Source organism: Bos grunniens, chromosome 8 (assembly GCF_055505025.1).
Source record: "Bos grunniens cultivar Pamir isolate PY7600 chromosome 8, Bosgru_T2T1.0, whole genome shotgun sequence".
Taxonomy (NCBI): domain Eukaryota; kingdom Metazoa; phylum Chordata; class Mammalia; order Artiodactyla; family Bovidae; genus Bos; species Bos grunniens.
In genome coordinates, this window is record NC_141172.1 from 85,457,330 (window position 1) to 85,472,949 (window position 15,620).

A 15,620-nucleotide genomic window follows, 5' to 3' on the forward strand; every position below is an offset into this window, starting at 1 on the left:
CTAACTGCTATACGGCTTAATACGTACAAAGCCTTACATGATAAATGGTAATAATAAGAGTTGTCTTTTTTTTTAAATTATAACGCATTCTTGCATTACTTACATAATTTAAAAGTAAAGAATATGTTTGCGATTGCATTAATAACTCCCTGAACCCAACTACCTGCCAAGCGTGAGGGTCATTTATTACAACCCTTCCATCCCAAGAGCCCAGCACGGGATCCAGCAGTTAATGGCCTGGCTCTGAACACATGCTGCGGGGACCAGCCTGCCGATTCTCACCATTCCCCACACCCCAGGGAGATCCTAAAGTCAACATTCACCACACCATGCTAATTCTCCCTCAGATGACGCAGCTGCCAGCCATACAAAACGCAGGCGCGAGAAGGCGGTGCTCACTCCCGGCAGCCCCGCCTCCCGGGCTCCTAGACGTCATTGGGCAGCGCCGCTCAGTATCTGAAGGGCCTGCGATCTGCCTTCCGGAAGGGAATCCCGGCCGCTGACTATGGCGACCGTCGCGGAGCAGTGGGTCCTGGTGGAGATGGTCCAGGCGCTCTACGAGGTGAGCTTGGCGACTTCAGGGGCTTACGACCACACCCAGCCCTGGGGAAGTGGGACGTTTTGTCTGGATTTTTGTGCTGAGGGCCTAGGCGGGCCTGGCCTAGTCACGCCCGGACCCTCGGCGTCGCTCCCTGGAAGGGCTCAGAGGTACATATTTCCCAGCGGCGGAATGTAGGGAGGCGCGGGTGGGAGCCGAACTGGGGGGTCTCGATTTGCTCTCCAGCTAGTGGAGAGCCCTCTCCAGGTCCTGTCCGGATACAGGAGAGAGACTAGTCAAAAGCCAGAACTGTTAAAACGGGAGAGATGGAAGTAGAATGGAAAATCTCAGTCTGGAGAGGTCCTAGGGAAGACAGGTCCTTGGAACTGTGGAGCAGATAATAGGGGAAAAAATAATAAGTTGGAGTTTGTTTTTGTTGGGAGGTAGCCGAATGATTTGTTGGAAAGGAAGCCGAATGATTTAGGAATATGAAATAGTCATTCTTCCGCATACGTCCCATTTTCTGTCTTGCAGAGATACAACGACTTTAGTAAATCTTTGAAGAAAGATTAGTTAAGGGATGTTTTTTGAAAGGCCAGCCATTTCAGGTAGTAAGATAATATAAAATTTAAATGTCGTTCTTGTGTAAAACGTTCATTCGACATTTAGTGAGTTTCCCTGCACTGTACTGAGCTGTTCAGTGTCCACTAAACACATGTGGCTATTAAGCACTTGAAAAGTGGCGAGTACCGCTAAAGGAGTGAATTTTTCATTTACGTTAGATGGGTATTTAAGTAGTTTAATGGTGCTAGTGACTATACTATTGGGCAGCACAGATGTAAATGCGAGAAGCAGTGCAGTGTGTGAACAGGTAAAAGTCGCTGTGCTTATGAATCTCACATTCATGTAGAGTGAATCTCAGTTTCTTTCGATAATTTTCTTAAAACTTAATATTGCACTTACTGGCAGCGCTGATGATGAAAGATGCATCAGGACCCATCAGGACTTTTTGGAAAAAAAAAAAAAACAACAACAACAACAGTTAAGAAAGAGAATATGGCTTAGGAGATGTCCAACCATAGGTTAATCATAGTGACTGTGAAAGTCACTCAGTCTTGTCCCACTCTTTGCAACTCCCTGGAGTTCTCCAGGCCAGAATACTGGAGTGTGTAGCCTTTCCCTTCTCCAGGGGATCTTCCCAACCCAGGGATCAAACCGAGGTCTCACGCATTGCGGGCAGAATCTTTACCTGCTGAGTCACAAGGGAAGCCCAAGAATACAGGAGTGGGTAGCCTATCCCTTCTCCAGCGGATCTTCCCCACCGAGAAATCCAGCTGGGGTCTCCTGCATTGCAGGCGGACTCTTTACCAACTGACCTATCAGTGACTAAGAAGAGCCAGTGAAATTTAAGATTTGTGTTTCAGAAATGAATGTAACTTCTACTGTATATTGTTGCTGCCTTTCTGAAGACTGCCTTCGATTGTGTAACTTCTCATGCCTTAGTCCTGACCATGAGTGAACCTTGAGAGGAGTCCTCCTGGATGTCTTTCCTAGGGAAGAAAAGAACCTGCATTTGTAATTTTTATTAATTCAGTAGACATTTCAGCTTTTCTTAGGATGATGTCTTTGTGGGGTGGAATGTTTAACTAGTGACTTGGATATTTGTTTGTCAGCTATAGTCCAATTATTGATAAAACCAAAAGGGTTTTTTTTAGTAGAGCCCTTATTCTTAAATGAATTATATTCAGGAGGGATCAGCAAATTTTAAAAATAATCTTACAGAGATTTCTGGTTTTGCTTCTAATTTCTGTGTACCTTGGATGTAGAATTTAAGGAGTCTTGTTGTGTACCTATACATAGATAACATGTATGGAGTTTTAAAGGTACCTGTGCAGTGATCTGGAAGTTTATGTATGCATTTGTCAGCAGTTTCCCTGTCACCACCTCAGAATTTTTTGAACTACTGTGACTCATCACTTTCTGTCTAATGCTTTACAGTAGTTTGTATTTACATTTCTAAATACCTCTTTTAAATGACTTTCCAATGACAACCTATTGGAATACAGCACTCCATAACTGACTGATGGTGGTTTAGTTGATATCTGGAATCTTCTACATGCACTTCGTGTGTTTAGTTGTATAAAACATAAAAGTCAGCTAGCTTGGCCTTTATCCTGGAAATGTACAGTTGAAAAGAAAACCTGACATGGATAATTTCATTAAGGTAACTTTTTGCCTGCTGACATGGAAAACACTACATACTTTTGGGAAATTATGGTAGAAAAGAGACATGCTGTTTCTTTAGGCATTAATAAAGTCTTTCTGCCATGTTCCAAGGAGAATTTAAAGAGGCTTATCAGGGATACGGAAAATGTAGTAAGATGTGCAAAATTCTTTGAAAATTGTGGAAACTGGTTTCCAAGTAATTCTCAGTTCATCCGTGATATGTGAAGGTGACAGAAGGCTTGTGATGCTGCAAAATGTTTGTTAGTTACAGTTGTTTCCTACCAGTAAAAATACAAATTACCTGAAGGATCTGATAGTTAATATTGTTTAATTATTGAAATTCTGTGTCAGATTTTATTTTAAAAATTAATTTTTATTCCTAAAGATGGTTTAAAGCTGCAGTTTTAGAGATTTTTCATGTTAGGAGACATGCCTTCTGTTAGAAATGGGAAATGGAATGAGCAGAAATAAAGTGAGCTTTGGAAGTAAATCTCCAGAAGTAATAAATAGGTTTTGTAAGGGTCATGGGTAGTAGTATATGCAGGTGCATTAAATTATATGTGCAGGTTTGGAAATATTTGTTTATTTCTTGTTTGTGTTTTACTTCTGTTTTTGACTCCTAGGCTCCTGCTTATCATCTTATTTTAGAAGGAATTTTAATACTCTGGATAATCAGACTTCTTTTCTCTAAAACTTACAAATTACAAGAACGATCTGATCTTACACTCAAGGTGAGAAGTTAAATTTCTATTTTATTATTTGGTGTATGATTATAGTTGTTGCTGCTGCTAAGTCACTTCACTTGTGTCCGACTCTGTGTGACCCCATAGATGTCAGCCGACCAGGCTTTCCCGCCCCTGGGATTCTCCAGGCAAGAACACTGGAGTGGGTTGCCATTTCCTTCTCCAATGCATGAAAGTGAAAAGTGAAAGTGAAGTCACTCAGTCATGTCTGACTCTTAGCAACCCCATGGACTGCGGCCTACCAGGCTCCTCCATCCATGGGATTTTCCAGGCAAGAGTACTGGAGTGGGGTGCCGTTGCCTTCTCCAATTATAGTTGCTACATCTTTCAAAAAGGACTTGTGGTGGCCCAACTATATATATATGTTAAAATGTTTCTGGAATGTAAGGAAAACGGGAATGAAATATTAGGGTAAACGAATTACAAGGAATCCAGGGATAAAGTAAGTGTCCAAAGGAGTACCATGTTACAGGCCTTTGTATTTTGCTAGAAGTAAACAGCAGTCTGGAAACGTACTAGATGCTGGAAGGGAGACTTGGGCTACTGCTGAATTGCCAGTGTCCACCTATAAGGTTTCATGAGTTGCTTGGGAAAAGCAGCACTGTTTCTGAAGTGTGAATGAACGTTTTCCCTGTGGTCTTCATAAAGGAGATTCAGAGTCGGAGAGAATCCTCTCCATCCCACCACTCTCCACCTTCACACCCCAAATCGAATTTTCATGTGTTCTGTATGGTAAAGAATCCAGCTCAAGCCCAAGTTCGGCAAACCTTAGGAAGAAGTGTCAAGAGGACTTTCAGTGCTGCCCTCTGGGGGCTGTTAGTATGGAGGACCAAGGGGTTTGTGGAATCCCCCACCTTCTCGTGTGGGTAGGAACACTGAGTAACTGTGCCCCAGGTATGAGAGGGGAAGAGCAGTTTTGACTGCAGCGTGGTTTCTGTGACTTTGATTGTTTCCCTGTCCAGCCTCTATAGCAATATGCCAGAATACTTAGAGACAAGTACAGTTAGAGGTGTTTTCCCACAAAAGTGCCTACAACTTCAGGAGTTCACAAGGCAGCGTTAAGTGTAGCACAAAGATGGACACTGCTCCTTTCTTTGCTTGCTGGAGCATTCACAGGAGAAGGTGCAAGTGGAATAGAATTACAGCAGTGTGGCAAGTGTTGCCTTGTTTTCACTGGCTGGCCCTTGCTATCTTGATCATTAATGTTTATCATGAGAGGGTCAGACAGTATCCCCTCTAGGGGATATGCAGCAAGTGACTCTTAGGGCAAATAAGTTTAGGAAACCTGAGTAAAGCAAACTAAAGAGGTGTCTTGTTGCATGATTTCTTATATAAAAGGTTTTTTTATACACCAGTGGCTATTTGAACCTCTGGAGAGATACCCTAAACTTGACCACGGATCCCCACCCCTGCCTTTTTTTATGGCACACTGATCCTTGTGGGATTAGTGTACCATAGAACACTCTTTTGATAGTATTACAGTAAGATTGAGTCCTCCAGCCCAGAAATCCTGTTTTCTTTTTTTCCCTTGGTATTTAGGAACTCCATGTGAATGATTACGTGGCCATGGAACAGATTTCTAGCCCAGCTGTTTAAGGGGTTGATCATTCCTAATATTCTTAATTTAAGTTTAAGCATATCAGTCCACACAAATGTGCATTTTGAAAGAATAATGCCTAAACATAATTTTAGGATAACCCTCTAAAATCAAAGCTTACCTAGAGCAAGATTCAGTAGTCACTGACATCTTACCCTAAAAGCTGTGGAAGGAAAAAAAACAACTGTGTGAGCGTTTCTAAAGCTTAACTTAATGGTAGCAAAGAAGAAATGCCCTTCTCAGTTTTGCAGATGTGCAGAGTCTCTTGAATACCAGGCAATCTTGAATTGATTCTGAAATCTGTCTCCATGGTAGCGAGTGGACTGTGTATATGTATCACACGTGCTCTAGGCTTGTTCAGGCTACTGTTCTTCCATGCAGTTGATTTATTCAGCTAAGCATTTTTGAGTTCCTGAGCCTTAAGTGAGTATGCTCCTGGCCATACCCTAGAGTTGTCTATTAGGAGAAACATACACAGAAGCATTTAACAGGAGTGTGGAAATAGAAATATTAAGAGTGGGCTTATCTAAGGCTAGAATTCCTGTCTCTGTCATGTTCATCAGGTGTGCCTCATCTCATCGTATACATCCAGAGTACATTTTCAAAATTACACTGCCTTTTCTAGTTCAAGAAAGGATAGGAAACTCAAAATAGTCAAAATACCTGTAATGTAAGAAATAGCAGGTAAAAGGAATAAAGTGGCTTTCTGTGAGAAATTTCCAAACAACTAAATCCTATTATAATAATCATTATTAGAGAGTCTTTTGGTATATTTCAGTTGCTTCTGAATCCTTGCCAGTGGCTTATAGAAACAGTGCTTTGTAGTCTAGTTGATCCCTTCCTATGACTATCATGCCTATAAGAACCTAAGGTGTGGCTGTCTGTAATATTTTGCAAGAGGCTGAGGTCACTTAACCTGCAGTCGTGCTTCTTGTCTTTGTGTTGTAGACTTTTTGTTTTATCATCAGTAGCATTTATACTTCCTGCAGTGAAAAATTCTGAACAAAAATAAAATGAAAAAAACTTTTCCATCACCCAGGAAGTTTCATGGGAAAAGAGCCTTTAGTCTTGAGTTGAGGAAAGAGGTAAGGGGTTAAGTGCACAAAACTCAGTGGTGATTTAGTGTCATTTCCAGCCACAGCGTCTGGACCTCTTTCTAGCAGCGTGTTCATTACGATGGCATCATTACAACAAACAGTTTAGATACTGCTAGAGTTGCTGTCCAGTAAGTAGCACTGCACTGTATTTTAACTGCTTTTCTCTTGTAGGAAAAGGAAGAATTGATTGAAGAGTGGCAACCAGAGCCTCTTGTTCCTCCTGTCTCAAAAGACCATCCTGCTCTCAACTACAACATTGTTTCAGGGTAAACTGGTTTTGTTAGTCAAGGGCTGATGTTTGGTTTCCTGAAAGTAAATTCAGCAAAGTATACGGTGGTTTATATAGTATTCCCTTTTTAGCTGAAATAAGACGTTCAGAAACTTCTGGAGATCGGACATGCTCTTTAATAGTCTCCAGCTTGGGTTTCAGAGTTTATCTCTTTAATACATATCTGTTTTTCAAAGTAATACAGACATACAGTATTTCAGATGGTGAGACAGTGAAATGAAAAACAGCAGTCCTCCTTGTTGCCACCTGGTTTGTTTCTGATTTTAGATCTGTTGTAGATCTTTATAAGTAGATAGTAATGGTATGCTTACACCACTGTTTCTTGATTGATTAGTATAGACAGACAGTCCCTGTTGACTCTCACAGTATGAATTATGAAAGTTCAACTCACACTAGTCCCTCCTGGCTTCCAGTGTTTTATCTGTTTATATTTTTAGTTCTTCTGTTTCAGTATAGAGAAAATATTAGACACATAGTATCCATCATCAAGAAGTAATAGGTATTAACATTTTGCTGTTTACTTCAAATCTGTTTTTTAAAAGAAATAGAGCATTAGAAATATAGTTGATCCTTGAACAGTATGGCAGGGGTGCTGACCCTCCATGAAGTCAAAAACGTACAACTAAATTACAGTCAGCCCTCCAGATACATGGTTTTAACACATCCCTCCAGATAGTGGTTTTACTACTATTTACAATCTCAAAGTTGGTGGATGTTCCTTTGCTTATATTTATGCTTTTACAACAATATGCCTGTTGCCATGAAAGTTTTCAGTATTTGTTTATAAAATATGATGCAGCATATTCTCTTGAGAGAGCTTCCCAGGTGGCTTAGTGGTAAAGAATCTGCCTGCCAGTGCAGCTGATGCAGGACATGTGGGTTCAGTCTCTGGGTCAGGAAGATCCCCTGGAGAAGGAAATGGCAACCTACTCCAGTATTCTTGCCTGGGAAATCCCATGGACAGAGGAGCCTGGAGGGCTGCAGTCCATTAGGTCGAAAAGAATCAGACACCACTGAGCAACATTCTCCTGAGACTGTCCTACTTCTGGTCTGACATGGGAGAGGCTTGTATTCTTCACTTAGGTGAATTTCTTTGGTCTTATGAAAGTTTTACTTGTTCTTAAATCAAACTTACCAATCATTAATGTTATGATCATAAAATCCTTTCTACCACAGACGTCTAATTTGCCTGTTTTCTGTATGACAGTCACTTGTCCCAACGTAATTGGTTGAATAATCCATTTTTTACCTACTGATTGGAAATTTCCCTACTTTCATATGTCATGTTCATCACTCAGTCGTGTCGGACTCCTTTTTCATATCCTTCTCCAGGGGATCTTTCTGACCATGGGATCGAACCTGGGTCTCCTGCATTGCAAGTAGATTTGTTACCATCTGAGCTACCAGGGAAGCCTTCTTATGTTTAGTTCCCTTATATAAGATCTATTTCTGGCTTTATTTCTGTTCTTTGGTATATTTGTTCTCCCTGTGCCAGAACCTCGTTTATGTTGTTCAGTCGCTAAGTCATATCCAACTCTTTGCAACCCCATAGACTACAGAACACCAGGTTTCCCTGTACTTCACTATCTCCCTAAGTTTGCTTAAATTCATGTCCATTGAGTCAATGATGCTGTCTAACCACCTCATCCTCTGCTGCCCCCTTCTCCTTTTACCTTCAGTCTCTCCCAGCATCAGGCTCTTTTCCAGTGAGTTGGCTTTTCGAATCAGGTGGCAAAGTATTGAAGCTTCAGCTTCAACATAAGTCCTTCCAATGAATATTCAGGGTTGATTTCCTTTAGGATTGACTGGTTTGATCTCCCTGCAGTCCAAGAGATTCTCAAGAGTCTTACCCAGCACCATAATTCAAAAGCGTCAATTCTGGGAAGCTCAGCTTTCTCTTATGGTCCAACTCCAGATCCATACACAACTGCTGGAAAAACCATAGCTTTGACTATACGGACCTTTGTTGGCAAAATGATGTCTCTGCTTTTTATATACCGTCTAAGTTTCTCATAGATTTTCTTTCAAGAAGCAACATCTTTTAACTTCATAGCTGCAGACACTGTCCACAGTGATTTTACAGCCCAGGAAAACAAAATTTGTCAGTGCTTCCACTTTTTACCCTTCTATTTGCCATGAAGTGATGGGACCAGATTCCATGATCTTAATTTTTAAATGTTGAGTTTCAAGCTGGCTTTTTCCTTCTCCTCTTTCACCCTCATCAAGAGGCTCTTTAGTTCCTCTTTACTTTCTGCCATTAGAGTGGTATCATCTGCATATTTGAAGTTGTTGGTATTTCTCCCAGCAATCCTGGTTTCTGCTTGTGGTTCAACGAGCCTGGCATTTTGCATAATGTATTCCACATATAAGTTAAATAGGCAGGCTGACAATACAGCCTTGTTGTATTCCTCTCCCAATTTTGAACCAATCCATTATTCCGTGTCTGGTTCTAATTGTTGCTTCTTGACCTGCATACAGGTTTCTCAGGAGACAGGTGTGGTGGTCTGGTCTGTTTAAGAATTTTCCACAGTTTGTTGTGATCTACACAGTCAAAGGCTTTAGCATAGTCAGTAAAGCAGAAGTAGATTTTTTTTTCTTAGAACTCTCTTGCTTTCTCTATGACCCAACAGATACTGGTAATGTGATCTCTGGTTCCTTTGCCTTTTCTAAATCCAGCTTATGTATCTAGATTCATGTACTGCTGAAGCCTACCTTGAAGGATTTTGAGCATAACCATGCTAGCACGTGAAATGAACTCAGTGTTAGGGTAGTTTGAACATTCTTTGGTATTGCCCTTTTTTGGGACTGGAATGAAAACAGACCTTTTCCCATCTTGTGACCACTGCTGAGTTTTCCAAATTTGCTGACATATGAGTGCAACACTTTAACAGCATGATCTTTTAGGATTTGAAATAGTTCAGCTGGAATTCCATCACTTCCACTAACTTTGTAGTAATGCTTGCAAAGGCCCTCTTGACTTTACACTCCAGGATGTCTAGTTCTAGGCCAGTGACCACACCATCGTGGTTATCCGGGTCAAGACCGTTTTGTGTAGTTCTTCCATACATTCTTGCTCAGTTTAGTTCAGTTCAGTCGCTCAGTCATTTCCGACTCTTTGCAACACCATGAATTGCAGCACGCCAGGCCTCCCTGTCTATCACCAACTCCCGGAGTTCACTCAAACTCACGTCCATAGAGTCTGTGATGCCATCCAGCCATCTCATCCTCTGTCGTCCCCTTCTCCTCCTGCCCCCAATCCCTCCCAGCATCAGAGTCTTTTCCAATGAGTCAACTCTTCACATGAGATGGCCAAAGTACTGGAGTTTCAGCTTTACCGTCGTTCCTTCCAAAGAACACCCAGGACTGATCTCCTTCAGAATGGACTGGTTGGATCTCCTTGCAGTCCAAGGGACTCTCAAGAGTCTTCTCCAACACCACAGTTCAAAAGCATCAATTCTTCGGCGCTCAGCCTTCTTCACAGTCCAACTCTCACATCCACACATGACCACAGGAAAAACCATAGCCTTGACTAGACGGACCTTTGTTGGCAAAGTAATGTCTCTGCTTTTGAATATGCTATCTAGGTTGGTCATAACTTTCCTTCCAAGGAGTAAGCGTCTTTTAATTTCATGGCTGCAGTCACCATCTGCAGTGATTTTGGAGCCTAAATAAATAAAGTCTGACACTGTTTGCACTGTTTCCCCATCTATTTCCCATGAAGCGATGGGACCAGATGCCATGATCTTAGTTTTCTGAATTTTGAGCTTTAAGCCAACTTTTTCACTCTCCTCTTTCACTTTCATCAAGAGGCTTTTGAGTTCCTCTTCACTTTCTGCCATAAGGGTGGTGTCATCTGCATATCTGAGGTTATTGATATTTCTCCCGGCAATCTTGATTCAGCTTGTGTTTCTTCCAGCCCAGCGTTTTTCATGATGTACTCTGCATAGAAATTAAATAAGCAGGGTGACAATATACCGCCTTGATGTACTCCTTTTCCTATTTGGAACTAGTCTGTTGTTCCATGTCCAGTTCTAACTGTTGCTTCCTGACCTGCCTACAGGTTTCTCAAGAGGCAGGTCAGGTTGTCTGGTATTCGCATCTCTCAGAATTTTCCACAGTTTATTGTGATCCACACAGTCAAAGGCTTTGGCATAGTCAATAAAGCAGAAATAGATGTTTTTCTGGAACTCTCTTGCTTTTTCCATGATCCAGTGGATGTTGGCAATTTGATCTCTGGTTCCTCTGCCTTTTCTAAAACCAGCTTGAACATTTGGAAGTTCACGGTTCACATATACCTGAAGCGTGGCTTGGAGAATTTGATCATTACTTTACTAGTGTGTGAGATGAGTGCAATTGTGCAGTAGTTTGAGCATTCTTTGGCATTGCCTTTCTTTGGGATTAGAATGAAAACTGACCTTTTCCAGTCCTGTGGCCACTGCTGAGTTTTCCAAATTTGCTGGCATATTGAGTGCAGCACTTTCACAGCATCATCTTTTAGGATTTGAAATAGCTCAACTGGAATTCCATCACCTCCCCTAGCTTTGTTCATAGTGATGCTTCCAGAGGCCCACTTGACTTCACATTCTAGGATGTCTGGCTCTAGGTGAGTGATCACACCATTGTGATTATCTTGGTCGTGAAGATCTTTTTTGTACAGTTCTTCTGTGTATTCTTGCCATCTCTTCTTAATATCTTCTGCTTCTGTTAGGTCCATGCCATTTCTGTCCTTTATCGAGCCCATCTTTGCATGAAATGTTCCCTTGGTATCTCTCATTTTCTTGAAGAGATCTCTAGTCTTTCCTATTTTGTTGTTTTCCTCTATTTCTTTGCATTGATCGCTGAGGAAGGCTTTTTTATCTCTCTTTGCTATTCTTTGGAACTCTGCATTCAGATGTTTGTATCTTTCCTTTTCTCCTTTGCTTTTCACTTCTCTTCTTTTCACAGCTATTTGTAAGGCCTCCTCAGACAGCCATTTTGCTTTTTTGAATTTCTTTTCCATGGGGATGGTCTTGATCCTTGTCTCCTGTACAATGTCACAAACCTCAGTCCATAGTTCATCAGGCACTCTATCTATCAGATCTGTTTCTCACTTCCACTGTATAATCATAAGGGATTTGATTTAGGTCATACCTGAATGGTCTAGTGTTTTTCCCCACTTTCTTCAATTTAAGTCTGAATTTGGCAATAAGGAGTTCATGATCTGAGCCACAGTCAGCTCCCAGTCTTGTTTTTGCTGACTGTATAGAGCTTCTCCATCTTTGGCTGCAAAGAATATAATCAGTCTGATTTCGGTGTTGACCATCTGGTGAAGTCCACGTGTAGAGTCTTCTCTTGTGTTGTTGGAGGGGGGTGTTTGGTATGACGAGTGCATTCTCTTTACAAAACTCTATTAGCCTTTTCCCTGTTTCATTCCGTATTCCAAGGCCAAATTTGCCTGTTACTCCAGGTGTTTCTTGACTTTCTACATTTGCATTCCAGTCCCCTATAATGAAAAGAACATCATTTTTGGGTGTTAGTTCTAAAAGGTCTTATGGATCTTCATAGAACCGTTCAACTTCAGCTTCTTCAGCATTACTGGTTGGGGCATAGACTTGGATTACTGTGGTATTGAATGGTTTGCCTTGGAAACGAACAGAGATCATTCTTTCGTTTTTGAGATTGCATCCAAGTACTGCACTTTGGACTCTTGTTGACCATGATGGCTACTCCATTCCTTCTAAAGGATTCCTGCCTGCAGTAGTAGATATAATGGTCATCTGAGTTAAATTCACCCATTCCAGTCCATTTTAGTTCACTGATTCCTAGAATGTCGACATTCACTCTTGCCATCTCCTTGCTACCTCTTCTTAGTCTCTTCTGCTAATGTTAGGTCCTTATTGTTTCTCTGCTTTATCCTGCCCATCTTTTCATGAAATGTTTCCTTGATATCTTCTGTTTTCTTGAGATCTCTAGTCTTTCCCATTGTACTGTTTTCCTCTGTTGCTTTGCGTTCATTTTAGAAGCCCTTATCTCTTCATGTTGTTTTCTGGAACTCTGCATTCAGTTGGGCATATCTTTTCCTTTCTCCCTTGCCTTTTGCTAATCTTTCATTAGCTATTTGTGAAGCCACCTCAGACAACCACTTTGCCTTCTTACATTTCTTTTTCTTTTGGATAGTTTTTGACACCGCCTCCTGTACAGTGTTACAAACCTCCGTCCACAGTGTTATATGTTTTTCTTATGCCAGAACTTCATTTATACCACTAGGTTAATAATAGGTCTTGGCTAGCATGGATCCTTAACCTTCTTATTCTTCAGAATTGTCTAGGCTGTTTTTTGACTCTTCACTAATAGTTTAGGTTTAGCTGATCAGATTTCACCAGAAAATGAATTTGAACTTTCGACTAGTAATGCATTGAATTTGTGGATTAATTTGGAAAGAATTGGCATATTGCTAATACTGAATCTCATCACCATGTATCTTGTGTATAACTTGTATATTTAGGTCTTTCATGTTTCTGAGAAAAGTTGGATAATGTTTTTCATAAAGATTTTGCTTAACTTTTCGTACTTTTTGTTTTGAAACATGATAGATTCACATGAAGTCATAAGAAATAATACAGATAGATTCCATATACCCTTCATTATGTCCCCCAGTGGTAACATCTTGCTTAACTGTAGTACAGTATCACAGCCAGGAAATTGATGTTGCATATCTTTTAATAGCTTTATCTCTAGATACCAGAGAGTTTTCATTTCTGTCATGAAGAGCATCATTTTCTTCTTGTTTCTGTGTTATTACACTGGCTGGGATATTTTGTATGCAGTGTTGAATAGGAGTGGTAACAAAGACTTCTGTGTCCTGTTCCTGATAGCTTTTAAGGGATAACCTGTATGGTGTTACAGGCCTTCCTTTCTCATCCTAATTTGCTAAGGGAACTTTTTGTTAGTTTTAAAATCAGAGTATTAAATTTTATTAAATCTGTTGAGATGATTGTGACTCTTCTCCTCTAATCCATTACTGTTTTAAATTGTACTGGTTGATTTTTTTTACAGTAATTAAGCATATACATAAAATTTCTCGAGGAAATTGCAAGCAGCCACACCACTCATCGTCACTCAGATTCTAGCTTGGTAGACTTGCAGAAAGATGGAGATTTACCCTCTGGAAAGGCTAAATATAAATGAAAAGTCCGAAGGATGTGTTAGGGAACGGGTGCCCTTCTGAAAACAGAATGTAAGTAAAATGTTTATAATGAGTAGTAGGATGCTGATCCCATTTCCTCCATCTCAGCTCTTAGAGAAAGTTGGAAACCAGATTTATACCTCATATATACCAAAGGAGTTCTCTTTGGTGAAACTCGAAGTCAAGAGAATAAAAACAGAAAATTTTGAGCTTAGGGTTTCCACAGATGAACTCGTGTCTGATTATTATAGAGTGAAGCCCACTGTGAGTCAAGAAGCCAGGCCTATTTACACAGTGCTTCAATTAGCTTCCCTGTGGCTCATATGGTAAAGAATCTGCCTGTAATAAGAGAGACTTGGGTTCAATCCCTCGGTCAGGAAGAACCCTTGGAGAATGGCTACCCACTCCAGTATTGCCTGGAGAATTCCATGGACAGAGGTGCCTGGCAGTCTACAGTCCATGGGATTGCAAAGAATCGTTCATGACTGAGCAACTAACACTTTCACTTTTTTTGTTTCTGGTTAGCATTTCAGTGTCTTATTCTTAAAAATGGGTGGACAACCTTAAATTATGGTCCATTGATTTTCAACAAAGTGCCAAGACAATTCAGTAGGGAAAGAATAGTCTTTTTTAGCAAATGGTGATGGCACAACTGGATAGACATGTGTAAAAGAATGATGACAGACCTCAGACTCACAACATGTGTGAAAATTAGCTCAGAATTAATCACAGGCCCAAATTTAAGGGCAAAAATTATAAATTCTTAGTAGAAGAAAGAAAACAAAAGAGTAATTCTTTGTAATCTTGGGTTGGGCAAAGATTTTTAGATATGACACAAAAAGCACAAGCAGCCAAAGGAAAAATAAACTGCAATTCATTAAAATTAAAAACACTTGTGTTTCAAAGTCCACTATCAGAGAAATAATACAAAGCCCTGCAAAATGGGAGAAAATATTTTCAAGTCATTTATTTGTTAAGGGGCTAGTATCCAAAATATATATTAGAAAACTCTTACAACTTAGTGATAGATAAACCCTATTTAAGCATGACTATTTGGTTAATTTTTATTAATTGTTGGGGTTTTTTTTTTTGTTTTTTGTTTTTTTGGCTAATATTTGGTACTTTTAGTATCAGTATTAGAAAACGAGTTTAGTCTTTTCTTTTCCCTTACTATGCTGGCCCAGGTTTGGTATCAGAAATTTAGTAGTCTTGTAATTTTCTTGGCAATAATATGTATTTGTTGTTTGTTCTGTTGAGCATAGATTTTTAATCATGAATTTAATGTCTTCAGTGAGTTTGTAAAACCGTTTCTATTTCCTTTATGAGTAAGTTTTGGTTATTGTTATTTAGTAATTGTTCATTTCTTGTGTTTTCAAATGCTTTTGCATGAAGTAGTTCATAGAATTTTCTCAAACAGTTATATGTAAAAAAAAAAATATATATATATGTGTGTGTGTGTGTTAGTCACTTAGTTGTGTCCAACTCTTTGTTATCCCATGGACTATAGCTCGCCAGACTCCTCTGTCCATGGGATTCTCCAGGCAAGAATGCTGGAGTGGATTGCCATTTCCTTCTCCAGGGCATCTTCCTGACTCAGGGATCAAATCCAGGTCTCCTGCATTGCAGGCAGATTCTTTATCATCTAAGCTATAGGGAAGTCCTCCTCATATGTAAAATAATATATATGCTATATATATATATATATATATATATATATATATATATATGTACACACACAGCTTTATATACAGATGTGTAGAACAACACATCTGTGGGGTTTGTGTCTGCGTTACAGTCATCTGTGTCTCCTTTCTCACTCAGATTTGCTAAAGGTTTGTCCTCTGGTTTAGTTCAGCCTCTGTTTTATTTTCTTCATTTTGGGCCTTTCTTGCAGGCACAGGTATTGACCTCCTCTTCAGCACTGCTCTCATCAGCACTCACGTAAGACAGCATTCTCATTTGCTT

At 40.1% G+C, this 15,620-nt stretch overlaps 1 protein-coding gene across 5 annotated transcripts in view; it reads left to right on the forward strand.

The window, feature by feature from the left end:
* Nucleotides 1-451: 451 nt before the first annotated feature.
* The window catches only part of SPTLC1 (serine palmitoyltransferase long chain base subunit 1), a 65,613-nt gene continuing 50,444 nt past the window's right edge, over nucleotides 452-15,620 (forward strand). For 2 of the 5 annotated variants that reach the window (XR_015131941.1, XM_086315661.1), the window contains exons 1-4: nucleotides 452-562; nucleotides 3,388-3,495; nucleotides 6,373-6,467; nucleotides 15,550-15,596. Coding sequence is in view for 1 of the 5 variants with exons in the window: in XM_086315659.1 (XP_086171785.1) it covers nucleotides 506-562; nucleotides 3,388-3,495; nucleotides 6,373-6,467 (260 nt within the window). In the remaining 4 variants the exon portion in view is untranslated. Of the gene's footprint in view, nucleotides 563-3,387; nucleotides 3,496-6,372; nucleotides 6,468-13,525; nucleotides 13,707-15,549; nucleotides 15,597-15,620 lie in introns of those variants that run through there. The other 3 variants (XR_015131940.1, XM_086315659.1, XM_086315662.1) reach the window with 2 other exon arrangements.